Below are 26,711 nucleotides of genomic sequence, written 5' to 3' on the forward strand. Positions count from 1 at the left end.
GGAGGACTGGAGCCTGGCAGAGCAGGGTGAGGGGCTGGGGCCGCTCTTGGGCTTTCGTGGGAGGACCCGAGTGATGATAAAGGGTGGGCAGGTGAGGGCAGAAGGGCTGAGGACCAAGGCCGTGGGGCCAGCCAGGGAACGGGTCACCTAACGGGGCAGCACAAGGTAGACCGTGGCGTGGGGACATGGGGGCAGATGCGTTGCTCTGACTGGTTTGGGGAGCAAGACGCGTCTTAGCCGGGAAGGTGGTGTGAAGACTGCCCCTCTCCCCACCCTGCTGCCGCTTCTAGCCATGGAGGGAGGGACGGGCGGCCGCCCAGGCCTCCCAGAGAAGCCGGTCCCTGTGGCCGCCAGCCCCACTCTGTCCTCGCTGGGCGCCGTCTTCATCCTCCTGAAATCCGCGCTGGGGGCTGGCCTGCTCAACTTCCCCTGGGCCTTCTGCAAGGCGGGCGGGGTGGCCCCTGCATTCCTGGTGGAGCTGGTAAGCCCCTGCGGAGCATTTGGGGGGGGTCTCCGGGGGAGGGATCAGGCGGGATCCTTGGCATGGTTTCTGTGGTGCTGCTCGTCGTAGAAACCAACACCTTAGAGATTGGCTTTTGGGTCCTCTCCGCTGCTTGGGGAGGGGGTCAGCCCGCCACAGCCCCCAGCGGCACCCCTAGGCTGCCGAGGGTGGGGAGGTGAAGGCCGAGCAGAAGCCCGGTGCTCGAGGGCACCTGCAGCGAGTGAACCTGGCAGGTGGCCGGGAAGGCGCCATCACCTGGCCAGTTGGCCGCTCTCACCTGCTGGTTGCAGCTCCATGATGAAAGTCGGACCCTGCGCGCAGTCAGATCACGTGTAAGATGCTGCGAGCCCCTCACACCCACAGGCCGCCGCGCTGGGCCCTCTGCCGAGTCACACACGTCCAGCCCGAATTCCCTCCCCGCGGAGCCCGGGGCTGAACATCCATCACGGAGAAGGGCTGCTAATTAGCACAGCTTCGTTTTATTTGCAAGGATTCTTTGCCCCCCGAGCTGATAGCAACCGCTGAGTTTTGTGGTGAGCTCTTCTGCAGACATTATCTTAAGTGCTTTTTTCTGGCAGCTAGCTGATAATGGCCTTGGGGACTTTGATGTCCTTCTGGAAAGTGCTCGGTCCTGCCCTGTGTAGGGTGACTAACCCGTGCCACCCCCAGCGGTGGTCGAGGGCCTGTTCTGGGGGGCCCTGGCTACGACCGTGCAGTCTCTGTCCTCCTGAAGCTCCTTCTACCGGGGGACACAGGTAAGATACAAGAAGGCAAAGAAGATCGTTTGGGGCGGTGGTCGTGCTCGAAGGGTCCTGTGACAGAGGGTGGGACGATGCAGCACGCAGTGGTCAGAGAAGGCCTCCCTGAGGAGGTGGCCTTGAGCTGAGCCCCAGCAGAAACAGAAGAGCTTGTCCAGGTGCCTGTGAGGGGGGGAAACCCGCTGCGTTTGGACGTGTGACGACTTCAGAATGACGAGGAAGAGGCCTGATGTCCAGCCACAGAGTGAACGATGAAGCAGGTGGTCAGCCATGGACGTGGCCCGTGCCCTGTGTGAGGGAGGGGCATGGGGTCCCCCTCTTCACGCTCTCTGCCGTCCCCCGGGCGCCTTGCTGAGGTGGAGGTGTTGATTCAGCAGGGTTGGGGGGGCGCTGAGGTCGTGCGTCTTTGAGGAGCTCCCAGGGGACAGGGCTGCTGCCGGCATGACTCGCACTTTGTGTAGGATGGTCTAAAGATCCCTGCCCTGAGCAGACCTGAGTAGAGGGGATGCCAAACATGAATAAAAGTAAACGCCCAACCAGGAAAGGAATGAGGCTGGTGATCGACAGCCCCCATCCCTGTCCCCAGCCAGCGACCTCCCCCACTTCTGGCCACTGAGCCCATGTCTCCCTTCACAAGCATTTAAACACCCCACTGCTGAGAGGTTACTGGTGTGAGGCTGTAGGTCTCTAATGACCCGGTTAGCACTGGAGGTTTTGTGAAATTTAATGAACCTGGACTTTCTTTGGAGCCTCTGGGAGGCGGGCCCAGGCGCAGGGTAGGGGTTGTGCTGTCCTGCGTGGACGGCTCACGGCATGGGCAGAGGGCGTTCACGGGCAGAGGCTCCGTCTGACCCCGCCACCCCTTTCCTTTTGTCCACAAATACCTCCTGAGTGCCGGCCACGTGCTGGGCATGTTTCTGGGGCTAAATGATACGCAGAACAGACACAGTCCTGGCCTTCATGGGGCTTAGAGTCTGGTGGGTAAAGAAGCCTGAGAACCCCAGGAGACGTGGACACTTGTAAATATCTGTGTCCTCAGGCTGCCGGACTGACCACAGGACCACAAACGGGACGTTTAAAACAACAACTTCCTTCTCAGGGTCTCAGAGACCAGAAGTCTAGATCCGGTGTGGGCAGGGCCGCAGTCCCTCTGGAGGCTCGAGGGGAGGGTCCTTCCTGCCTCCTTCAGCTCTGGATGGGCACATGTCCTTTGGCACGTGGCCACATCCCTCCAATCTCTGCCCCACCGTCCTATGGCCTTCTCTTCTAGGAGACCCCTTGTCCATGGATTTAGGGACCATTTGGACCATCCAGAAGGACCTCATCTCAAGATGCTTAATTATACGTGCAAAAACCCCTTTTCCCTTAATTACATCTACAAGATTTACATCTGCAGAGACTAGCTGCCAAGTCACACCAGCTACAGGCAGAAATGTGCCCCAGAGAAGTGTGGCTCTCTGAGAGCCTGAAACAGAGGGCTTAGCCCACCTCGGGGTGGCCTGTCAGGAGACTTTCTGGAGTAGGTGAACTTGGAGAGGATGGGGAAGAGCAGGAGTCCTCCAGGTGAGGGGGCGTGCTGGAGGCAGAGAGGGGTCCAGGCACAGGGATGGCCTGGACAGAGACCTCGTGGCTGGACAGACCGTGGGTGTTCCTTGTGGTTCTGAGGTTTCAAGTTCGTTTTGGGAGTCCTATGCTTGTCCAGTGGCATCTGCTGGGTCTGAAGACGGACACTCCAGCTTCCCCAGGCGTCTTGGCTGTGTCTCCCACCTCCTGCATTGCTCTCCTCCACGGGATCGTGGAGACCCAGTCCAGCTTGGGGACAGGTAGCCGTTGGTCCTGGAAAGGCTCCGGAGCATTTAACCATGGAGCGAGTGGGGCTTTCGTGCATCGCTGGGGGAGGGGGTCCAGCGGCACAACCACTGTGGAAAGCAGTCTGGCAAATTGTTGCAGTGTTAGACCTACACCACTCCCTCTGTGATCCAGCAATTCTAGATGTGTGTCCAGGAGAATGAAAGATGCATCCTCCAAATGACTTATTCTGGAATGCTCAGCACTTCCCCAGTAGCCTAGGAGGAAGAACCACCCCGATGTCTGTCGTCAGGGGCATGGATAAACCAACTGTGGTTCATTCCAGGTGATGGAATGGCACTCAAAAAAATAGGGATAAACGGCTGGTGCCCCCAGCGTGGCTGGGCCTCACACACGTTATTCCGGGTGTGAGAAGAGGTTTCCTGTGGGGACAGGACAGGGGCAGAACGAGATGGGAAGGGGCCAGAGAAAGCTTTGGGGTATGGTGGTGTGTTCTGTCTGGATGCACGTGGGTGGCACACATGGATTTGTTGTCCTCTTCCGATGATACGTACTCCTAATGCGCACCCCGTGGAATTTTAGGAGAGGGATTTAGACTCTCAGCGTTTCCGATGCCTCTCTTGTCCAACTGGAGCAGGAAGGTATAAGTCCCAGATGCATAGACTTATAGCCCGAGAGGCCTTGACCATCGCTTGCTCTGTAGCTCTGGGCTCGGGGCAGGAGAGGGCCTGGTGGCACGTCGGGGAGAGGCCCCTGGCCGGCAGGTGGCCTCTGTGGGTGACAGGTCTGGTGGAGAGGGTATCAGACTCCAAGGGGCAGCGGGCTCGGGTGTTGAGCTGGGGATGCACCCTGGCCCCATGGTCCCGCCCCGCAGGTTTCCTTGGTCTTCCTCATCAGCGGGCTGGTCATCCTGGGCTATGCGGCTTCCGTTAGCGGTCAGGCCACCTACCAGGGCGTGGTAGGAGGGCTGTGCGGCCCCACCATGGGGAAGCTGTGTGAGGCCTGCTTCATTGTCAACCTGCTCATGATCTCTGTGGCCTTCCTCAGGGTGATTGGGGACCAGCTGGAGAAGCGTAAGTACTGGCGTTGGAGTCGGGGGTGCGGGGTCCTGGTTGATGAGCGGGATGTGGGTGCTGGGCAGGGCCCTGGGGGGCAGCAGAGGCTAAGGCCACCCCTAAGCTCCTTACTCGTGGGAGAGGGAGACCCAGAGTAGTAATTATGGGCACGCTGAGGGTCACGGAGGGAGAGGGGCTGTGGTAGATGTCTCGTGGGGACGACCCCATGCACGGGGTGGGGGCAGCCCCTATGAAGAGAGAGACAGTAACACCCTGAATTTGGGGACCTCCATGACCGAGGACAGACCCCCTTGGCTTCTCGGCCCCCATCGACCGTTTCCCTGCAAGCCGTGGGTTAGCTGCGTCTCCCCCACGATGGGTTCTCTCTTCCTTTTTGTTCCGCTCAACATATTTGCTAGTTTTTGCTGTGATTTCTTTCTTGGCCCATGGGAAGTTTAGACTCGTGTGGCTCAGTTTCCAGTTCCTTGGGAGTTTTTTGGTTCCCTCTTGGCTTCTGCCTTCGTTTATGCCACAGTCAGAAAACACACTGCTCGTGGTTTCGGTCTTGGGCGTTGGAAGCTTGCGCTGGGCCCCCACGAGGTCCAGCTTGGTGGGCACTCTGTGCTCTTCAGGGGTGTGCGTTCTGCTGTTGGGCGCTGTGTCTGAGAACTCCACATGGCTCAAGGAGGTCCATGGCTTTGATTGGATCCTCCATAGCCTCGCTGGTTTGTTTTCTTCAGATCTAGTTCTTCTGTCAGTTCCTGAAAGAGAGGTGTTAAAATGAGCTGTCATCGTGGATTCATCTGTTTGCCCTTTTAAAGATTTCATTTATTTTTATTTAGAGATAGCGTGAGTCAGGGGAGAGGCAGAGACAGGAGAGAGGGAATCTCAAGCCCGGATGGAGGGCTTCATCTCACAACCCTGAGATCATGACCTGAGCTGAAATCAGGAGTCGGACGTGTACTGGACTGAGCCACCCAAGTGCCCCTATTTGCCCTTTTAATTCTGTCCATTTTTGCCTCCTGGTGTTTGAAGTTCTGTTATCAGGCTCACGCCCATGAATTGTCCCTATATTATCATGAACTGTCCCTTTTTTTGGTCTCTGATAATACTTTGCCATCAAATGGCCCTTAGCTATGAATGTAGCCACGCCAGCCTCCTTGAGATAAGTGTTTGCCAGGGTGCCTGGGTGGCTCAGTCGTTAAGCGTCTGCCTTAGGCTCAGGTCATGATCCCAGGGTCCTGGGATCGAGCCCCGCATCCGGCTCCCTGCTCAGCGGGAAGCCTCCTTCTTCCTCTCCCACTCCCCCTGCTTGTGTTCCCTCTCTTGCTCTCTCTGTCAAATAAATAAATTAAAAAAAATTAAAAAAAAAAAAAATAGGAAGATGAGTGTTTGCCGGCTTCTCTCTCCTCCCAGCTCTTTCACAGTGAGCCTAACTGTGCCTTGGGAGTTCTGGATGCATTTCCTGCAGACAGCATGTGGTTGGGTCTTGCTTTTTTATCATCTTGACGGTGTCCGATTTTAACTGGAGTGTTGAGATTTTTTTAATTGGAACGTAACTATCGATATGGTTGGATTTCGGTCTCCCACTTTGCCATTTTGTGTGTTCTGCCACTTGAGCCAAAGATGAGCAGGTCCCTGATCCTGGGATATTGAAACGCATGGATTCCATGTCTTGGGAGGTACTCAGCCCAGAAAGAAGGGAGGTTGGTAAATCGGGGCCTCCCAGTGGGTAAATGGGCACAAAAGCGCCCTGCCTGCTAGAGGTACGTCGAGGCACGTCTGGTTTCACCTCTGGTGGTCCGGTGTGGTGCCTCGTTGAGAAGGATTCAGAGGCTGCACTCAGGCCCAGGAGTAGGGCAGCCGGATTAGTGCACTAATGAGGATAGAGGCCGCCCCGGCCTGGGCAGATTGACTGGGGTCGAGAGAGCATTGCTTGTGTGTTGGTGGTTAGGTATTTGGGGATGGGTCTCTCTGTAGGCAAGCCTAGGCTTCTTGGGAGGGGGCTGAATAGAGCTTGGGGGTGCTTGGGGGTGTTGTTGCGTGCATTGGATACAAATGATGGTACGTGATGTGTGCTGAAAGACCTCGAGGAATGTTCTAGAAAATGAGGGCTCAGGAGCCCAGCTGTCAGAGCTGCGTTCCTGGCTGAGGAGTTCCAGGTGTGTGAATGGGGCTTGGGCCCCTTCCCAGGCCATGTGGCCTCTGGCATGGCCATGGCATCTGTGGCTTGGAATGCCTGCTTCGCTCTCCCGCCTGGTGCCTGTGTGAGCGACCTCAAGGTGGGAGTCTGCCCTTGGAGTGGTTCAGTGCAAACAAGCTGTTCTGAGAAGCCATTCGTTTCTTGGCATGGCGGGCTTTATTGAGCTTTTGGTGGAGCACGAAGAAGGGTTACAGTGCAGCAGAGCAAGCAGCCCCAAGTGGGCCAGAACCACCTCTCAGTGCCCATCTTCCAGCCTCAGGCCATCTTGCTGTCCCCACCCCCGCCCGCTGCAATCACCACCATTGCTCTCCCCTCCCCCATCCATCTTGCCTCTTCTGTCAACTTCAAATTCTCCATCTTACTGTGGCGGGATGAAGAAATGGTCCCAGGTTCTTCGGTGTTCCCTCCACGAGAGGTTGGTGGGCGACGGGGTGGGGTATGGTGGGGGGAGTCTGCGTCCCGCCCCCTTGAATCAGAGTGGGCTCCCAGGCACCTCAGCCCAGTAGAATATGGCCAGTGTGATATGGTGCCAGTTCCAGGCCTAGCCTTTAAGAGGACAGGTGGTTTCCACCGGGATCTCGGGGAGCCCCCAGCTGCCCCAGCCTAGCCTGCAGGAAGGGCCCAGTGGAGCCCACGCATCCCCACCAGGCACCCAGCGTGGAGCCATCGAGGATCGTCCAGCCCAGCCCTCCGGTCAGCCAGGTGCCCCCAGCCTACCCACATGCAGCCGACCTGGGCAGCTCAGCCCTGCCCTAATTCTCCTCTAGTCCCTAGCGAGTGAGAAAGTGGTCACTCTGGGCCACCGTTTGGCTCGGTCTCCCGGTTCCGGCCCCGGAAGGCCACTCCAGGCCCCCACCCTGCACACCCACCGGGCTCCTGAGCAAACCAAAACCTGTTTACAAGAACTTGAGGGCCGAGGTGCCTTAAGGGCAGGTAGTTTTGTCTTTTCTTGTCGCTGGATCCCAGTACTTAGCACAGTGTCTGTCTGGCAGAAGCGCAGTGAGTGGCTGGGAATGAATTTGTGCGGCAGTCTTCCTCCCCCCGTGGTGGCACGTGATGGGGTCCCTGTCCCATCCCTTTAGGCTCACAGGCTGACTTAGTGCCCAGGGCCAACCCCGCCCAGACCTGGGGCAGGGAGCGCCGTGGCTGGAGTGCCGTGGCCGGAGCCCCGTGGCCAGAGCCATGGCCAGGGCAGAGGCCATGCAGTGTTCTCAGTGGGCCCTGTCCCCCTGCCCTCCAGTGTGTGACGTCCTGCTGCCCAGCGCCCTGCAGCCTTGGTACGCCGAGCAGCGCTTCACCCTGCCCCTGCTCTCCGCGCTGGTCATCCTGCCCCTGTCCGCCCCGCGGGAGATCGGGTTCCAGAAATACACGAGGTACGGGCCTGCAGACGCTTCCTGGCTGGCAGGGCGGTGGCTCCGCCTGGGGCCCCCACCTCCGCCGGTGTCTGCCTGGGGTTAGGGGAGCGGCCAGCCCCTGTCCCCCCATTTGGACAAGAGAAAAAAGCTGGAAAAGCGTACAAGTAATACATATGCGTGATGGGAAACAGATGAACAAGAATGCTACCTCTACGGACGTGACCTGCTGCTGAGGTTTTGTTCTTTAATAGGTACAGACATCTTATGCACACACAGGCACGGAGAGACCCCAAACACTTCTTTTTTCACTTTACAGTCTGAGGCTTTATGTATAGTCCTGAAAAAATAGAGTCGGGCAGAAGTATTCATCTGGGTTTGCGACCTGCCTTCCCCGTTGTGCGTGATGATAGACGTTTCACTTCGGAAGTAGAACAGAGGAGCAGAGATCTTCCCCCGTCCCCATTGCACAGACAAGGAAATCGAGGCTCAGAGCAGTGAGAACTTTGGCCAACACCTTGCCGGTGTGGGCAGAGCTGGGACTCAGACCCCACTGTGTGCGGTACCCCAGGCTCTAGCCGGCAGGGCTGGTGGCCACCCCACGGAGGCCCCTAACGCTGTGCCCCGTCTCTTAGCATCTTAGGCACGCTGGCCGCCTGCTACCTGGCCCTGGTCATCGTGGTGCAGTACTACGTTGGGCCCCAAGGCCTCGTTCGTGAGACCCGCCCTGCAGTGAGGTGAGTTTGAGGGGATGGCTCCTCACGGCTCCCAGGGGTGCTGCACGGGGATCCTTGGAGGAGGGACACTTCTCCTCCTGTGGTTTGCACAGAGTCCCGGCACCTCCCTGGGAAATCCTTCCTGGCTCTGATACAGCAGAGCCCTGCGAAGTGACCTGTCCTCCTTCAGGATGGACTCCGGCGAGTAAGGGCCAGGGCCAGGAGGAGGGACACACACGCACTAAGCACCACGCCAGCCTGGGGTGCCTGGGCTGTTGCAGACATCCCCCGCTGCACGGAGCCAGCAGAGTGGGCCAGCAAGGCCCGGGTGCCTGGCCACAGGGAACGGGAATGCGTGGAGGCCGGTGTGGCCCGACCGGCCTGAGCAAGGCCAAGCCTGGGGGTCGGGTGGGGTGGGGGTGTCCTCTGGGGGTGCTGCACCGCAGCGAGGACTTCGGTTCTGCTGGGAAGCCCCTGCAGGATTTTGAGCCCAGCAGGGCTTAGAATCAGATCCGCTCATGGCAGGACCAGTGCCACGGGCACGTGACCAGGCTAGTCACCACGGCCCTGTGCCCAGAAGGACCCTGCACCTGGTTTAACCTTCTGCTGTTGCCATCCTGAAGTCCTCAACTGAACAAGAGGCTGGCATGTTCATTTTGCATCAGACTCCACAAATGATGTGGCCCCTCCTGGCCCATGGATTGGAAGGGGAACGTCAGAGAAGAGGCCAGGGCGACTCTGAGCTTTGGGCTTGAGCACTGGGAGGGGTGCTGTTTCCTGGGGTGGGTAAGACATGAGCAGGTGGCTGGGGGAGGAGGTCATGTGGGGACGTGTTAAGTTGGAGGTGGCTCGGAGACCTATAATGAAGACATCAGGTGGCCGGTTGGACCTGCGTGTCTGGGGGTCGGAGAGAGGGGTCTGGACTGGAGAGAGAAATGTGGTTGGTATTGGCCAGAGGTGGCATTTAAGGCTGCCAGGCTGAGACCTGCCCCTGAGCCGGTGGCGCGCAGTCCAGGACCAGGAGGTCAGGGACAGGGGGTGGAGCCTTTGGAAGGAAAGCGAGAAGGCAAAGCAGGAGGATGGGTTCGCCTCCTGGGGCTGCTGTGACAAATGACCCCAAACTGGGTGGCTGAGCTGAGCAGAAGTGCCCCTCAGTGGGGTCTGCAAGTCCAGAGGCCAAGTGTGGCAGGGCCCTGCTCCCCCTAGCACCTGTAGGGGGAGGTTCCTTCCGCCCCTCGCAGCTTGTGGTGGCCCTGGCCATCCTTGGCCTCCTCTAGGGGGAGGTTCCTTCCGCCCCTTGCAGCTTCTGGTGGCCCTGGCCATCCTTGGCCTCCCTTGGCACGTGGGTGCCTCCCTCCCGTCTCTGGCTCTGTCCTCATGGGACCTCCCCTTGTCTCTCTTTCTTCTTCCTGTAAGGACACCAGTCGGATGAGCATCCACCCCGCTCGTGTGACCTTCTCTGAACTTAACAAATTATATGTATCCATTTCCAAATAAGTCTTTGTTCCGAGGTTCCCAGGGGATGTAAATTTGGGGGAATGTTATTCAACCCAGGATAGAGGAGGATAGAAGGTGTGCCTCGGAAGTCAATGAACAAAATTTCAAGAAGGCTGGGGTGATTGCTGCCCGATGCTGCTCCTGGGTCACATGGGACTGAGCCCTGGCATTGGATTTAGCTGTGGAGGCTGCGGGTGATGGGACGAGCTCCACTGGGGCAGGAGAAGGGGGTGAGGGCCCAGGGGGATTGGGTCCAGGGGAGAGGGAGAGAGGCAGGGAAGAGCATTCTTCTGAGCAGGGGAGGGGAGGAGTGGGCAGGAGTTGACGGGGGACCAAGGCCTGCAGGTGCTGCTCATGCCTCTATGTGTGCCAAGGTGCCGGAGGCTGGGCCCCAGAGCTCCTTATCAGAGGAAGCTGGGGGGCCCTGTCTGGGAGGGCTGGACCTAAAGGTTCTGCCCTGTGCACTCCTCTGTCCTCTCAGCGTGGGTGGTGGTCAGGCCGTCCTTGCAGTGCTGGATTCCAGGGGTGCTGCCTGTGCCCCCGCCCCTAACCTCAGTGGGAACAGGCCGGCTCGGCGGGAGGTTGGGACTTCCTTCTAACCACATCCTGTCCGAGTTCTGCCTGGGCAGAGAAGTCAGGTGAACGAATGTCGGTGCAGATACATCTAGAAGGTGTAGCATTTAACATGCCTCGTTTTCCTGGGGATTAAGAACCTGTCTCCTAGTCAGGCTTAGGCACATTTTGCTGGTACCGTTGAAAACTCCTCTTCAAGTGGAGTTTGTTTTGAGTTGCCCTTTTTGTGATAAACACCTGTTCGTGTCTCTCTGCAGAGCCTCCTCCTGGACATCCGTATTTAGTGTCTTCCCGACCATCTGCTTTGGCTTCCAGGTAATGTCCCTGGGTGTGTGGAGGCGTGTGGTGTTTCAGGCTGTGGTGGTGACGTCCTACTCCCTGGGGAGAGAGTGGCCCCCTGTCAGGAAAGAAGTTTAAGGACTCGCCGTAGGAGGAGACGGGCTGTCTCCTGGGGACTGTGCATGTCGGTGGGCATCTGGGCTCAGTGAGGTATGAATTGTCGTTGAACTCGGGAACCTGGCCCCCCACCAACACCAACAGCGCATTTGTTGGGTGTGAGGATCCGGAATTTGTTCCATCCTCTGCAGAATTCTCACAGGACTGTCACCATGGCTGGAGACCTAGAGCCACCTGCTTCTAGAGAACACCTTATACAGGTGCCCCAGGCACCTTGGAGAGGAAAGATCCTGCCTCAGGAGGCTTGCTGGGGGGGAGGGCTGGAAGGCGTCCTGGTAGCCGTGTGGCGGGGCATGTGGGGCATAGACAGAATTTCTGACCAGGTGTCATGGAGTGAGGATGGCTTTTGTGTGTGGAATCCAGCAGAGAGCCTAGCCGTGCCCTGCATAAGGTAGGGTAGCCCTGCATGGGGCAGGTTCAGAGACAGCTTTTTCGAAGCACTGACGTCTAAAAGGAACCTTGAAGAATGTGTGGGAGGCGGCCAGGTGAAGGGGAGGGCGGGCAGCTCGAGAGGACAGCCGTGAGGACGCCCGGTGAGCCCAGGAGGGCAGAGGGCCTCAGGCTCGGTGGGAGAGTGGCAGGGGGCGAGCCAGGCGCCCCACGCGGTGCCCGAGGGGTGCGGTGGAGGGCATGGGTCCTGCTCCCTGCCTTCTGGTCCCTCTCAGGGTCTTCTGATCTCTCAGCAGGTGGCAGCTGACTCCATTCGTTAGGTGTTTATTTTAGGAAAGATGTGCCTCCCTCCTAAAAACAGCCACCTACCCAGCGTACCACCACCACCAAAACAGCCCCAGTGTAAGATCTTACTCTCGAGGGCAGGGGTCCAGGCCTAACAGCAGTGCCTCGCGGCCTGATGTGTCTCCTTGCTTCTCTCTCAACCAGCTTCTGCTTCTCTTCTTCATCTTGCATTTTGAGAATCATGTTTGACAAAAAAAAAAAAAAATCTTGGAACATTTCCATTTATCTTCCTTAAAAATCCGTTGATAGATCGCTTCTGGGGCTTAGCAAGCCGCTTGCAGGAATTTCTCACATTTCTTCTTGTGCACCCAATATTTTGAAAGATCTAAAGCGATGATTTTGCTGTCAGCGGTTTGTCTGGACGTGGTTTGCATCCCTCCCTCCTGTGCCCGGACACCATATGGTGCGGCAGGCTCATGCTGCGGGGGCGGCCTTCCAGATGCTTACGAGAGGTGCCCCCCTCACCTTTGCCTCGGCTCCCTCAACCAGTTCTCCTAGCAACCGGGGCCTGGGCTACCGTTTCCAGGGACACGGGTTGCAGCAATGGGGAGCTGGGAGATGATGTGAATTGCAGGGGCGTGGGGGTGCGGGTGGGGGTGAGGCTCAGGCCCAGGCAGGGCTGCCAGGATCTGGGCTGGGAGCTTCTGGGACCTGGGGGTGGGGGAGAGCAGCTGTAAGTGAGGATGGTAGGGGGTAGGGTGAGAGGGCAGGGAGGCGGGGGGTGGGGAGGAAGGGGAGGTCGCCTGTTGTCCTCAGGAGCTCTGACCTGGTCAGACAGCTCCCCTCCCCTACACTGAGCAATGGGGCTCTGCGTCCGGCCTGCACAGAGTCCCGAGGGCCCGCGGAGGGGCAGAGGACAGCTGCAGCCTCTGCTCCCGGCCTCCTTGGAGTGTCCCGCTGGACGGATCGAGCGCGGCTTGTGAATCCATTCCTCGGCAGGTGGATGTGTGGCCACTTTCTGCTTCTGAGCGGCTGCACGCTCCTCTGCCTGGCCTTCTGACCCCAGGAGAGCAGAGGGCCAGCAGTGGCCCACCCCCACCCTACACACTGTCCCAACCGAGCAGCCCTGCCCTCGGGAGATGAGCTTCAGTCCCCTGTGTGGAACCAGGAGGAACAGGGCCCAGGAGTCTGGGGACAAACTGGAAGGAGGGCTGGGCGGCCTCCTGCCACTGCCAAGCATCTTCTCGTGGTCGCTGTGCTCAGCTGCTCCTCTAGGCACAGAGCTGCGGCCCTGAGGCCCCCCCCCGCCCCCCCGCCGCCGCGTGGCATCCTGTGTGGTTCTGCAGACCCCGTGGGCTTGGGGCTGGCATGGACCTGGGAGCAGGGACAGGGAGACGGAAGGTGTGTTAGGGTGCTCCCCATCACGGGCACTGGGCCATCCTGGGAAGCATGTGGGATGTACCTCAGAAATGCCATAGGAGTGCAGGAGGTGGGAGCGTAGGTCCTCTGGGTTCCCCTGGTGGAGGTTCCCTGCGAGGGCTAAGCCCCCACTGCCTGGCTGAGCCAGCCTGCAGCCAGCGGGCTCCTGCAAGGTCAGGGAGGCCCAGGGCAGAAAGCCTAAGATGCACAGGGGAAGGTGTGCATGAGCTCACCCTGGGCTGGGTGCTGCCACTACACCTGGAGTCAGGAGGACCCAGCGTGTGTTCCCTCCCGCCCCTCCTGGATGTGTGCTGCAGGAGGGTGGGGATTGCGTCCGGCTTGTTTGTGTGGCATCCCAGACTGGCACGAGGGGGACTGTTCAGCATTTGAGGGCTGGGGAGCCGGGGCTGGGCTAGGGGAGGCCTCTTGGTTGCTGGGTGGGTTAAGGGGTGGGTAAACGAGTCACCCCGGAGCATTCTCCAGCTGTGCACCAGGCTCCATGGATGGCCTGAGCTCAGAGGCGTAAGTGAGGCAGATGTGGTCCTGGCCATCAGGTAGCCGACAGATGCGGAACAAGCAAACCCCAGTGTACTCACGCGGCGGGGGGGCGGGGGAGACACAGGGAGGAAATTGGTCCTCCTAGGGAGAGCTTTCTGGAAGGATGGGTAGGAGCTGGCCAGACCAAGAGAGAATCCCAGGTAGATGACCCAGCACAAGCAAAGGCCCTGAGGCAGCAAGGAGGAACGGAGGTGAACTGAGCCCAGTGGGTAAGGGGAGCGTCCCCCCTAGGAGCGTGGGCAGGGGGACGTGATCGGCGTGTTTGGGTTTGATCAGAAGTGAGTAGAGAGGCTGACGTGTGGGAGGAACCCTGTCCCAGGAGCCTGTGACGGTCCTGGAGGCCGTGGTGGGGGGGTGGGGGGGACACGGAGATAAAGCAGTGCCTCTCCACCCTGAATGCAAGTCAGGGTCTCCTGGGCTGCTCGTGAAATGCCACTGCCCAGGACCTGCCCCAGCTAAACACGCACCCTGATGTTGGCTGCAGGTGGTTTGTGTCTAAATCTTCTCATGATGTAACAGTTCCTGTGAAGTGTATCAGTCGCTGGTACGTCTGCTCCCGCGTAACCCTCAGCCCAGTCAGGATCTAGAACATTGCCGATCCCCCCGAAAGCTCCCTTGTGACCTTTCCCATTCACTAGCACCCTCCACCCACAGTTCCTTTTGTTCCTGTAAGTGGTGGTCCTCAGCTAGGAGCAGTTCTGTCCCCCAGAGCCCGTTTGGCACCGTCCAGAGACCTTTCTGGTGGTGAGAACTGGGGGTTATTCCTGGCATCCAGGGGGTCGAGGCCAGGGACTCTGCCCAGCATCCTGCAGTGCACAGGACCGCCCCCACCTGTCCGCGTGCTGCCGTCGAGAACCCTTGTCCTGGCACGTTTAGCTTGTAACTTGAACTGCACATCCGCGGAAACGTGTGTTCTCGTCGGGCGGTGTTATAGCTGTGAGGCTCTCCCGCATGTGGGCGTAAGGTTGTGTTCCTCCTTCGGTGCCGTGTAATGTTCCACGTGTGAACCTCTGCCGGGTTCCGTACACCTTCGACTCTGGGCGGGCGCTGGGGGGCTTTCCCTCCTGCCGGCCCCGTCCCCCTGAGCTCCGCCCTGCCTTCCAGTGTCACGAAGCTGCCGTGTCCATCTACTGCAGCATGCGCAACCAGAGCCTCTCCCACTGGGCCCTGGTCTCCGTGCTGTCCCTGCTGGTGTGCTGCCTCATCTACTCGCTGACCGGTAAGGCCCGCCGGGGCACCGCGGAGCTGGCTGGGGGCGCAGGAGAGCCCGGGTGACGTGTGCTTCCGAGTCCTTCCTGTGAGCTCCGCTGGGCCGTGCCAGGAGCAGGCCCAGCAGTGTGGGAGCCTTGGCTCCTTTAACCCGAACCCCTTAGGGAAGTCCCCATTTCCTAGACAAGGGGCCGGAGGGTCAGGGTCTCCCGACTAGACATGCAGAGCTGAGACCCAGACCTGGGCCCGGCTGTCCCCAAAGGCCCTGCTCTTACACGCTGCCCGCCCCCCCCCGTCCCTGCTGGCGGACAGGACCGTAATGGGGGTCATCCTCATGTTATAGCTGGGGAGCAGTGTCAAAATGCTTCTGTGGATTTGACGGATTTGGGTGCTCGCAGACCTGTAGGCAGAAGGGTCTCCAAAGGTGATAGAAGTGTGGCTCAGAGAGGGCTGTGACATGCCCAGGGTCACACAGCACGCCCCAGGTCTCCAGCTGAGGCGGACTTCTGGCCGGCTGTGTTCCTCCAGCCCCGGGGCCCTTTATTCCATCCAGCTTTGCAGCCCCTGACTTGGGAAGCCCGTGGGCAGCCGCAAATGTCTCGGGCTCCTCAGAGCATCGTGGTCATCTGGGAAACTTGCCGGATAACCCTTCCCCAGCAGGGCGGGGTGGTCATAGTCTGTGTCCCCTGGGTCAGAGGTCCATGACCTGGTGATGGAGAGTCACCTCCAGGGCCAGCAGGTTTGTGGGACCTTCTGGAAAGGGCCCAGAGAGAAGCCAAAATGAGGCACAGCTCTCGGCAGGGGATGAACGGTGTCGGGACAGGGCAGGTGACCAGGATGCCGAGGGGGTGGGGGTGTGGGGGAGGGCCCTGGTGCCCTGGTCCTGCCGTCACTAGCTGCGTGATTCCGGCAGCGGTTGATGCCCTGGGTCAGGAAAACGGATGCATGGGCAGGAGTGGGACGTACTGGGCATGAGGTGTCGTTGCGGTTCTGAGCGGCGGCTGCTTCCGTGAGCGGGCCCCTCACACTGGCACTGGGAGCTGAAAAAAGGAGAAGCAGCGGTTTGGCCAGCAGGAATTTTGAGTCAGAGGGGCAGGGTATCGTGTCGGCTGAGGATAGGAAAGCCTTGAGAAACTGCAGAACGGAGAACCCTTCTAGAACCTTCTGTCTGCTCCCAGGGAGAACTTTCGGGGTGGTAAGAGCTGGGTGCTGTCAGCGTGTCCGAGCGGAGGGAGTGGGGATGTGACCTGTAAAAATACTGTGTGTGTGTATAGCGGACACACGAGGTTACGTTACGTCAGGCGTGCAGCGAAGGGGGTGGGCTCCTGTGTTAGGCCGTGCTCGCGGCAGGTGTGGCCGCCGTCCGTGTCCCCACTGTGCTAGTAGAGTGCCGTTGACCGCACGCCCCGTGCTGTGCCTTCCATCCCGTCTCTGCCACGGGCACGGTGTCTGCCTAATCCTCACTCTGGGCTTCCACCCTCTTGGCCTCCCAGGGGTTTATGGCTTCCTGACCTTCGGGACAGACGTTTCTGCCGATATCCTGATGTCCTACCCGGGCAACGACGTGGTCATCATCGTGGCCCGGGCTCTCTTCGGGGTCTCCATCGTGACCGTCTACCCCATCGCACTCTTCTTGGGGAGGTGAGGCCCGGCCCACAGGGGCTCGCTCGGCGCGGGACACAGCCCTCTGTTAGGGTTCGGGGCACGCCAGGCACCGCGCGGGCTCGTGTGTTGGGGAAGATCTCTGTAGAGAACGTGGAGGGGGGAGGTGGTTTGCCCAGAGTGGCCCAGCTCGTGAGGGTCAGGACCGGAGCCTGGCTCCCCAGCCCACCCAGGACTGCACCGTGTGTGGCCCTTCTCTGTCGGCAGCCTGCAGTCCTTGGGGAACGGCGCCTGGCGAGGAACCGGGGCCCTGCTGGGTGTGCGGGGCAATCGCGAGGGGGGCCCGATGGGCGGGCGCGGGGCTGGAGCCGCCTGCGCTGGTGTGGCCTCCAGGTCCGTGATGCAGGATTTCTGGAGGAGGAGCTGCTGCTGGGCAGGTGGGCTCGCGGCCCTGGCGGAGCCCTCGGGGCCGTGGGTCCGGGGGCTGCTGACCGCGTTGTGGGTAGCCGTGACACTGGCCATGGCCCTGTTCCTGCCCGACCTCAGCGAGATCATCGGCATCATTGGGGGCATCAGTTCTTTCTTCATCTTCATCTTCCCAGGTGAGGCACCTGCTCCACTCTGCTGGAGCTTAAGGGTCTGGAGGGGGGAGCCCCGCAGAGGTAGGATGGCGCCCAGCCCTGTTCACTGAGCCGGACACGGGCTGGGGACTGCGTACACCGTGCGGGAAACGTCTCCGCGGCTGGCAGATGCACCTGCTGGGAGTGTCGTCATCCCATCCTGCCGGTGAGAAGACTGAGGCCCAGAGGCCTCCCGGGAGGCACAGCGGGGCTGCGTCACCCTCGACGTTGCCCACTCTCCCCTTGCTGCCACTCACTGTGGGATTTTCTCTTATGTTTTAAAAATGTTTCCGGTTAGACGACATTCACATGGTTCCAACATGTCCCGCGAACATCTTACCTCGTTCCCTGACCTGGGAGGCAAACGCGGTTTCTTACAAAACCTTCCTGGTGTGAGCGAGTGAAGTTCCAGTCAAGGCGGCCTGAGGGTTATCCTGGCCTGGGCAGCCCGGGGAGAGCCTTCCCAGAGAAGCAGACGTGCCGGGCACCTGCTGGTGCTCAGGGCAGGAACCCCAGATCCCTGTACCTCTGGCTCTGGGAAGTGCTTTCGGATGCGAGGGCCGTGGTTACATGGCCGCCTCCTTCAGCCGCTCCAGGTCTGCTGGCCTCCCTCGTGCTTACTTGGGAGTCCGAGACATCCCGTCCGTCGGGTTCGGGCCCTTGTCCTGGGGGTGCCCTTTAGCTCCAGCCATTTTCCACTTTCTGGGAATGATCAGCCAGGCCGGGTTCAGTGGGGGAGAAGCCATGGGAGCTTCAAGCAGAACTGGCTTCAGATCCCAGGAGAATTCTTAGAAGAAAAATTAGCCTAGCAGCTGCCTACCGGTGTCTGGCCCAGAGTCCGGCCCTTGACGGGTCATCCCAGAGAGCCTGGCACGGAGGACGGGCTGTCCCTGCCGTCTGAAAGAGAGGCTCAGAGGGGCCAGGGTGTGAGGGGGACGCTGAGCTGGGACCCCAAGGCCGGGCCCTCTGCCGGCTCGCTGTGCTGGGAGCAGAGGGAGCCCGGGGGCCTCGCTGGGCACAGGCCTTGCTGGCCTCCCCGGTCCCTGGGCGTGGCTGGGTGCCGACTGAGCTCTCGAGTTCAGGGTTGCTCTGGGTTAACCTGTCCACAGCTGCAGCGGCCCCGTGTCTCCTTGCAGGTCTGTGCCTCGTTCATGCTGCCAGCATCGAGCCCATGGCTCCGAGCGTCAAGTAAGTGTGCCGAAACGGGTGGCAGCGTGGGCACTGGAGGGGCTCCGAGCGAGCAGAACGGGAACGTGGCAGGGCCTGTGGAGATCCCATTGTCCTGCGGAGGAGAAAACGGCCGGCCACACAATGTGGGCCTTACCCACACAATGAGTGGGCGTCTGCACCAGGAGCCGAACCCCGGCCTGCGATGCTGGGGCCCACGCGCTAGCAGTCTGTGCACAGCCCTCACTCCCACCCAGAGGGTGATCGTCCGTACTGGGAGCTGTCTGTGGGCTTGGGGGTCCCAGCCGTGCGTGCTTCCCCATCCTGCACTCCGACCCCGGGCAGCATGGGGCACAGCTGGTCCTGTTGCACGGAACCCTGCCTTCTGGGGGCCATGTGGGCAGCAGGGTGGCACGTTCCCTCAGCAAGGTAGCGGGCCCTGTCTGGACACCTGCCGGGCCTCGCCCAGCTCCCTGTGATCCTGGGCTATCCAGCCTGCAGACGAGGGGACAGAAACTTCCCCATGGGCGCATGGCAGGTCAGGACAGAGCTGGGACTCCAGCCCGGCTGGCCTGGCTCGGGCCTCACGCTTGCCTCCTCCCTGCTCCCCGTGGTGGGGGTAGACCAGAGAATTTGGGATATCCCTTTTTCCAGCAGAAGGCTGTCCTTCTCCAGCGTGGCCTGTGATAGGACTGGAGCCTGTCCTTTGCCTAGGGGCCCAGGCCGTCCCCTCGGAGAAAGGGAATGTGCATGGCTGAAGCACCATACCTCGGCCAGAGCCTGGGTGGCCCTTGTGCCCATCCCACAGGCATGAGGACAGGCCGAGGCTTGCAGACAGACGCCGTGTTAGGTTTGCTGGGGCACTCGCCGCAACAGAAATCTGTTCTCTCCCAGCTCGGGAGGCCCGGCCAGGCTCCCTCGGAAGGCTCTAGAGCCTGCTTTGTTCCTTGCCATCTCCTGCCATCACCTGGTGGCTCCACGTGTCCCTGGCTTGTGGCTGCATCACCCCAGTCTCTGCCTCCAGCCTCACATGGCCTGTGTGTGTCTGCCTCAAATCCCCCTGTGCCTCTTTCTCATAAGGACACCTGTCATGGGGTTGAAGGCCCAGTCCCAATCCAGGATGATCTGCTTTCCAGATTTCGAACTTCATCACATCTGCAAAGACCCTATTTCCAAATAAGGTCATGTTCACAGGTTTGGGGTGGACGTGAATTTTGGGGACCAGCATTCAGCCCAGGGCAGGTGCTCTTAAGTTACAGCAGCCGTGGGCTTGGGTCCCACCTGCAGGCCAGTGTCTCTGTCTCCCCTTGCCTCCAGCCCCCTCAAGCCCAGATCTGGTTTTCCTGAAGCAGCCAGCTAGGATTTGTCCCCTTCTGGGTGGAGAAGAGCTTTTCTGGATGTCTCTGAACCTGAGTTGGGCTGGGGGCTGGCCCCGATTGTCTGGGGCCCCTACACGGCTCTTTCCCTCAGTGGTCTTTGAGGTCCTGCTGCTGCTTTTTCGGGCCTTGGTCCAAGCTCACAACAGTTTTTTCTGGTGGGCTTTGAAGATATTTTTAATCCTGGCGCTGCTTAGGGCCTTCTGATCCCTCAGAGCTGCTCGAGGAGCCTGCAGGCCCTGGGCACGTTGACACGCTCTCCCTGCTTCCAGTGACTCTGCTTTGCTAAACAGTCTTTCCGAGACAGCGGGTCCTGGGGCCTTTGTTAATCCGGCCAGAAATGTCTCTGGCAGCCCTGCCATTCGTGGGAATCCTGTCTCCTTGTCCACACGGTGTCGGCCGGTACATCATGAAGCTCGCAGACATGTCCTGGTGGCTTCCGTGGCCGACCACCTCTCCCTCCCGCGCCCTCGTGCCCCACCCACTGTCCCGATCAAGGGTGACTTTGGGCTTTCTTCTCCTTCCTCATTTTCAGGGGGGGCTTCATCCCTCCTCCCCTTGCTCCCAAAGGGAAAGGAGTGACAAGGTGTCTCCCTCCCCCATTTCTTTGGCTTTGATAAAAGGCTAGGGAGGAATGGAGTCATCAGTTAACAGTTGCAGTGTGAGGCTTTAACTGCCTGGGGCCATTATCCCCCGTTGTCTTGGAAACCCATCCCTACAGGTGAGGGAGGATACTGTGGATTTTTTTCCACCTCGGTCACTCCGCTGGCTTCCCGTGATGGGCTTTCTGCCATGTGCTTGGCTTGTCTGCACAGAGGTCCAGAGAAGGGTGTGTTGATGTGTGTGTGTTGACCTGGCAGGTGCTGCTTGGAGGTGTGGGGAGTGGTCTCCGTGCTTGTGGGCACCTTCATCTTCGGGCAGAGCACGGTGGCCGCGGTCTTGGAACTCTTCTGAGCGGGAGGGGGTCGGCCCGGCCTCCACGCGGTGCCGGTGCGGCTGCCCCCGTGTCCACCTGAGACCCGTGTCCTTTCATCATAAAGATGCTGCAGAAAAGGACCCGTCCTGTCTTCTAAGGCTGCTCATTTGGGCTTCTGTGGGTTCAGGGGGTTTCAGGTGCAGTGCTGAGGAGGGTGTATTGACGTCCTGGGGCTCCCCTAACAGAAGGCCACACGCTGGGGGGCTTCAAACACAGTCCCGGGGGTGGGGGTCTGAGATTGAGGCGTGGCCAAGACCTCGCTCCCTCTGAAGGCTCTGGGTGAGGGCCCTCCCGCCGCCTCCAGCCCCTGGTGTTGCTGGCCACCCTTGGTATTTCTTGGCCTGTAGACACACCCCTCCAGCTCTGCTTCCTGCCCCCACATGGCTGTCTGCTCTGTGTGTCCGTCCAGATTTCCCTCTTATGAGGACACCAGTCATTGGATCAGGACCACCTTAGTCCAGGATGACCTCCCCTTAACTGAGGGACTGCTAAGATCCTCTTTTCAAATGAGGTCACAGTCACAGGTTCCAGGAGGTGGGCCTTCAACTTAATATCTCCAGGGGATACAGTTCATACCACAAGCAGGGGCTGAGGCCCAGGGAGCTCTGCTTTGGCCCACACACCGATGGGAGGGCCCCAGGGAGAGCCCCCCTTTCCCTTCCAGCTGGACCTGAAGAGCCTGGGGGCCAGTGGACTGTTCGCTCTGTACTTTCTTCCTGACCCCAGCCAATCCTGGGGTGAGGGGACCGGGGCTCGGCCCTGGGGCCAGGGTAGGGGAAAGGAGGTGGCGGGGAGAGGGTGGGGGGAGAGGCAGCCAGAGGCCCAGCTGCTCCTTCGTGCTGTGCTTGCTGGCACTGACCCCGCATGGGACCTGGGATGTTCTGGATGCCGCTGGATCCGGGCCACCCTTCCTCTGCCTTGGGACGTCCGCGGGAAGCCAGCGGTGCCGGAGCCGGGAGGGGCCGACGTGCGAGGACAGCTCCCTCGGGGTAAGTGCTGCCCGGGCCCTGTCGGTGCTGTGTTGAGCAATGCGTGCCTGCCCGTGTGAGACGAGCGGTCATACAGCTTTGGGGGCTTTTTTTTCCAGCCTATCCAGTTGCGTTAATTTTTTTTGAGATGTAATTCACATACCATGAAGTTCAGCCTTGCAAAGTGCACAGTTCGGTGGGTGTTGATGGCCAGAGTGGTACCACCGTCGCCAACATCTGATTCTGGTGTATCTTGTGCCCCCAGAGAAAGCTGTGCCCATCAGCAGTCCCTGCCCTGGCCCCGGGAACTAGGAGTCCGCCGTCTCTGTGGATCGGCTGCTTCCGGACACTCCGTACGAATGGCCTTCGTGTCTGGCTCCTTTGACTTCGCATGTTTTCAGATTCGTCCGTTTTACAGGTGAGGCACTGAGGCTCGGACAAGTCCAGGATACCTGTCCTATGAGGTACAGAGCCAGGGTCGGGATGGATTTGGGGTTAAATTCCATTGTCCATTTTCTTAGCACATGTTCCGAGTGGCCAAGGGGATGGGACCTGGTCTGCCCAACCCCAGGGACAGGGATGGCCCCTCTGCCCTCCGTCCTGGCTGCGGGTGTAGACTCTGACCCAGTGAGGCGGGCACAGGAGTCTCCTCCAAGTGCCCTCTGGCCAGCCCCACACCCTGTGTCTGGTGGCCACAGCGTCCCCCCGGGCAAGGGCCTCAGAGCCAGGCCAGGGGCTGCGGCAGGACTGCCCCTCGGCGGCAGCCAGTGGAGTCCTTGATCACGTATGCCGCACGCTTCGGACAGGTGGTGCCGTGCCGGCCGGGAAGGCTGGGGCCGGGCTAGGGCCGCTCACGGAGTCCCGGGGAGGAGCCGAGTGTGGCAGGGGAAGGCTGGGGCCCTCGAAGGGGGCACTGTGGGAATTGGCTTTGGGGTCAGACTGTTGCTGTTGAGCACAGGTTCTGCCATTTGCCATCTCAATATGGGGGGAGTTGATGAAGTGCTTCTGGGAATCTGTTTCCCCACCAAACGGAGCAGGCTTATTGCATATGATGCCAGGAAGGCTCACTGTGAGAATTAAAGGTGATAATGTGTCTCCAGCAGCAGTGTGGGGGTGGGGGCTGCTGAGCAATGGTAGCTTTATTTCCAGAAAACCTAGGTTGAGATGAGGTGAACACCGAGCTTCCCGGCTGCCAAGGGAAAAGGGAAAGAAGATGCTAGGGCCCATCCAAAAACAGGAAGGCACATCAGGGAGGAAGTGGACTGGCACTCCATGCTGAGGGAAGAGGGTGGGGCCCTTGAAGGGGCGATGCACATCTCCCTGGGGACAGTCATTTTTATCTTGATCTGTGTCAGGGACAGGATGGGGTCCTCCTAGGATGGAGTGTCACCTCAACCGTCATCATGCAGCACGTACGGCAGAGAACTGCAGGCTGGGGTGTTGCCCTCTGATGTCTCAGCCGGCGGAGGTATGAGCTGACTCAGGGTTGTCCTCCTCCCACACTAAGTGACCCCCTCAGGTTCCTGCCGGCAGGTGGCAGGAAGGGCTGAAGCGGTGTCCTCAAGGTCAAGGTGGCATTTGTGCTCTGCCCGTCCCTAGCAGCGGTACAGCCTGGGCTAGCCCACGCAAACCTCCCTCCTGCTAGTGTCAGCCTCGGTGTCCTTCCTCGGGGAGGTCAGCAGCCACCGCCTCCTTTCTCCCTTGTGGCCCTCAGTTTGCGTCCTCCTCGCTCTCCTCTAAAACCGAGCAAAGGACGGCCCCTGTGCCCGCCCCAGGTTAGCAGCGAGCGGGAGCTGAGACCTACCTATAACACCACGAGGCTGGCCTGTCCCGGGTCCCGGGCCACGGTCACCCCTGTGCGTGAGGGTGGAGACCCACGTCTCAATCCTGCAGATGTGGCCAAGTGATAGTGTGTCACAGTGATTAGTTCTGCTGTGAGGGCGAGGGCTGCCGGCTGCTCTGGCTCAGGTGCTCCCCTGGGAGCTGGGCAGGGACACCAGCCCCCGGCGCTGCCGGTCCCCTGAGCAGCTGCCCCCCCTCCCCCCCACAGGCTTGCCTCCGCACGCTCGCCGCGGGAGGTTTGGGTTTTGAGCTGGATATGCGGCAAGAACGTGGATCGGCCACTGAACGCAGGTGGTGAACTTCTTGATCTGGGCGGGTGAGCTGATTGAGATTTTTGGGGGGTGGGCAGTAGTTGAGGTGAACTTTAACACAAAAGTAACCATTTTAAGGTGTACGATTCCGGTACCTCAGTGTTGTGTAACCACCTCTGCCTGTGTCCAGAACACTTCCGTCCCCCAACAAGAAGCCCCAGCCCCATTAGCAGGCACTCCCTACTCCCTCGTAGCCCAGCCCGGCAACCGCTGATCTGCTTCCCGCTTCTGTAGACGTCACTATTCTAGACGGTTCATGGGGATGGGATCACACGCTAGATCCCTTCATGGCTGGTCGCTTTCACGTGGCATCGTGTTTTCACCCCCTGGTGTGGCCAGAGCCCACGTCGTCTCATCATCCACTGACGGCCATCGGCGTTTGTACACGAGTATTTGCTCGCCTGCGGCTCTTCCGTTCTTTTGGGCATAGCATAGACCTAGCAATGGGCTCCTAGGGTGACTCCGTCTTTAACTGAGGAACCCGATTGAGGTCTTAATGTCCCATCCTGGAGCTGTTCCCGCGTGGGGGTGCTGTGTGGCACAGGACTGGGGGTGGGTCGCTCGGGGTTGGGGTGTAAGTGGTGCCCTTAGCTTGCTGTGTGACCTCTGGTGAGTTGCTTGCTCTGTTTACACCCCCCGGGGGAACCTGCCAGTCACAGGATGGCAGCGTTGAGGGAGATGGTGTATGCGTGCCTGGCAGAGAAGTGTAAATTCAGTGGGAACTCTGATACCTTTTAGGGTTGAAATTTGTTCTCCTCGGAGCCTGTTTGCACCCACTCAGAATCCACTGAGGCTCTAAAAGCTCAAGCTGCCATCAGCAGAGAGCCTACAACATGGGCGGGGGAGCTCGGGCCAGCGGGTAAGATGTGGGGCAGAAGTGTAACACGCCCAGCTCGTGGGGTTCCTCAGTTACACCCCAAAGAGCCTCAGCCCCCTAAGAATCTTTGTAAGACCACGGAGCCAACTGGAGCAGCCCCCGCTTTGGGGGTGCTTGTGGATGCTGTGGGCAGGACCCCGTTACGTGCCACTCTTGTGAGCCAGGCAGTCCTGGTCTTCAAGGAAGGGTCTTCTCCCCGCTTTATAGATGAGAAAATGGGGGCTCAGAGAGGCTGGCTGCAGGGGCATGCATCTGGGAGGTGCAGAGCTGGGATCCGAACCTGGTTTTTACACTTCCTGCAAGCCCATGTTGTAGGTCACTGGTGTTTTGTGAAGGGCCAGCATCCAACCCTGCCAGGAGGTGGCAGGACAGCTGTCCTCTCGTCCCCATGTCACAGGCTGGCTGCTCTGGGTGCATCTGCGGCCCCAGGGCTCCCACCAGGTCCCACCGACCCACTGTTGCCCTGGTTTAGGACCTTTCTGTCCCCCCTCCATCCTGCCTGCAGACGGGGAGCCAGGGTGCTCTTTCCTGGTCCGTTGAGATTTCTGTGTCTGACTACTCTGGTGCTAAGACACAGAAACAGAGCAAGCAAGTTAGAGAGGTTCCAGAACAGGACTTGAACTGTCTTGTTGGCATAGCTCACTTAGGTGTGCAGTGAAGGATCCACTGTGCCCAGAGCAGTCTGGCCTTGGGCCTGGCCCTTGGCTCCCAGGAGGTGACCTCTAGGACCTTGGACTGTCCTGACCTCAAACCTCTGTGTTTACCTGGGGTCTCTGACCAGGAGGTTTCAGCTTGACCTCCAGAGGGGCTGGAGGCTGTCAGCCCTGGGTAGGGCTGGCCCGCAGTGGAAGCCGACTGCCGAGGCTCTGGAGAGCAGTACTCCATGCGCGTGGTCATGCCTCCGTGCCGGGAGAAAGGGGGCAGTTGTGGGCTCTGGGCCTGGTCTCTGCCACCCCTGCACGGCTTCCCTTTGCTGTTGCCGTAATTCGTAGCTGAGTGAAAGGGCGCCGCGGAGTTCAGGGAGTTACTGAGCCACAGGGGAATTCTTGGGGACTCCCAGAACTTTGGAACGGGCAAGACCGTGTCTGTTAAAATACATACCTCAGCTTTATCAGCTCCGTTTTCCAGATAGATAAGGAAACAGGCTTTGGGGTGACTGGGTCAAGGTTTCATGGCCACTAAGGGGGCCCCATGCACCGAGACCGCTTTGTTCCTCTAGCAGCCCTGCACTAGAAAATTCGAAAGAAAAAAACAGCACGCGGCCGTTCCCAACCAGGGTTTATTGGTGCCTGACTGCCAAGCAGGGCACGGGCTACGTGGGCTCTACGGTCCTGTGCAGCTGGGCCCAGGCCGTGGGTGGGCACTACAGGGTCTCGGCTCCTACCAGGGAGAGGAATGGCCCCAGGCCCATGAGGCAGTGGCCCGGGGAGGGGCCAGTCCTGCTGGGGGTGGGGGGGGAGGAGAGGGTCATGCATGGCCACTGGGCTGGGGAGGGAGGGTGCTGGTTCCAGGAGGTTTCCCTGTGCATTCTGTGTCTCGGATGCTGCTCTGCCTTGGGGGGTGGGGGGGTCGGGGCAAGGGCAGGGGCTGCTCCTTCACGTCACACAGGGAAAATACATTCTTGTCCGGAAGTATATTGAAAAGACAGGTTGTATACCAAAGTTTCTAGAAAAGAGTGGACAGAGTGGCAGGTTGATCCAAAGGCCTCAGGGAGGTGGTCAGTCGCGGCCCACAGTACACCAGGCAGCTGGTGGCGGGGGAGAGAGACAGGAAACAGAGGAGGGGGTTGGGAAGGGCAGCCCCTGCCCACACTGGGGGCCCCAGGGAGGGGGGCCCACAGCCCTGCTGCTGGAGGCTCTGCCCCCCCCCCTTGGCTCGAGGTTGCAGGGCTACATCCCCTCTCGGGCGCTCGCCTAACTCTTCCGCCCTTGGTCTTCCCGCTTCTAGGACCCTCTGCACACCCCACTTCTGTCTACCTGGCACCAAGATCCTGGAGAGGGCCTCTGGCTGACTCAGCGTGTCCACCTTGACGTGCCGGAACGCCTTGCACACGGGACTCTGCAGGTGCCTGCAAGCCAGGGGAACGGGGGGGGGGGGGGGGGGCGTGCTCTGGGGGTTGGGAGAGCCTCCCGCCCGGGCGCAGGGGGGTCCTGGCTCTGCCCGGGATGGGGGGGGTGCCTAACCCCTTGT

General features: G+C 60.0%; 2 protein-coding genes and 1 long non-coding RNA gene across 4 annotated transcripts in view; 2 read left to right on the top strand and 1 right to left on the bottom strand.

The window, feature by feature from the left end:
- Positions 1 to 292: 292 nt before the first annotated feature.
- SLC38A8 (solute carrier family 38 member 8) lies at positions 293 to 21,293 on the top strand. Its single transcript, XM_036104928.2, has 10 exons — positions 293 to 481; positions 3,944 to 4,142; positions 7,568 to 7,700; positions 8,315 to 8,416; positions 10,723 to 10,780; positions 14,678 to 14,792; positions 16,276 to 16,423; positions 16,778 to 16,986; positions 18,141 to 18,192; positions 20,408 to 21,293. Exons 1-10 carry the CDS (start codon positions 293 to 295, stop codon positions 20,499 to 20,501), a joined length of 1,299 nt encoding a protein of 432 aa, XP_035960821.1. The 3' UTR covers positions 20,502 to 21,293.
- Positions 21,294 to 21,358: 65 nt separating this feature from the next.
- Positions 21,359 to 26,598, top strand: LOC144380323 (uncharacterized). The gene is made up of 4 exons (XR_013444407.1): positions 21,359 to 21,512; positions 21,757 to 21,955; positions 22,847 to 22,959; positions 26,469 to 26,598. It is a non-coding gene; the product is annotated as an uncharacterized LOC144380323 (long non-coding RNA).
- The window catches only part of NECAB2 (N-terminal EF-hand calcium binding protein 2), a 29,404-nt gene continuing 28,479 nt past the window's right edge, over positions 25,787 to 26,711 (bottom strand). Inside the window, exons 12-13 of one of the 2 annotated variants that reach the window (XM_078063659.1) lie at positions 26,498 to 26,589; positions 25,787 to 26,186 (exon numbers count right to left, since the gene is read on the bottom strand). In XM_078063659.1, the coding sequence (XP_077919785.1) occupies positions 26,122 to 26,186; positions 26,498 to 26,589 (157 nt within the window). In that variant the 3' untranslated portion in view covers positions 25,787 to 26,121. Of the gene's footprint in view, positions 26,269 to 26,497; positions 26,590 to 26,711 lie in introns of both variants that reach the window. The other variant, XM_036104941.2, reaches the window with a different exon arrangement.

This window comes from Halichoerus grypus, chromosome 15 (genome assembly GCF_964656455.1).
Source record: "Halichoerus grypus chromosome 15, mHalGry1.hap1.1, whole genome shotgun sequence".
NCBI classification, from domain to species: Eukaryota; Metazoa; Chordata; class Mammalia; order Carnivora; family Phocidae; genus Halichoerus; species Halichoerus grypus.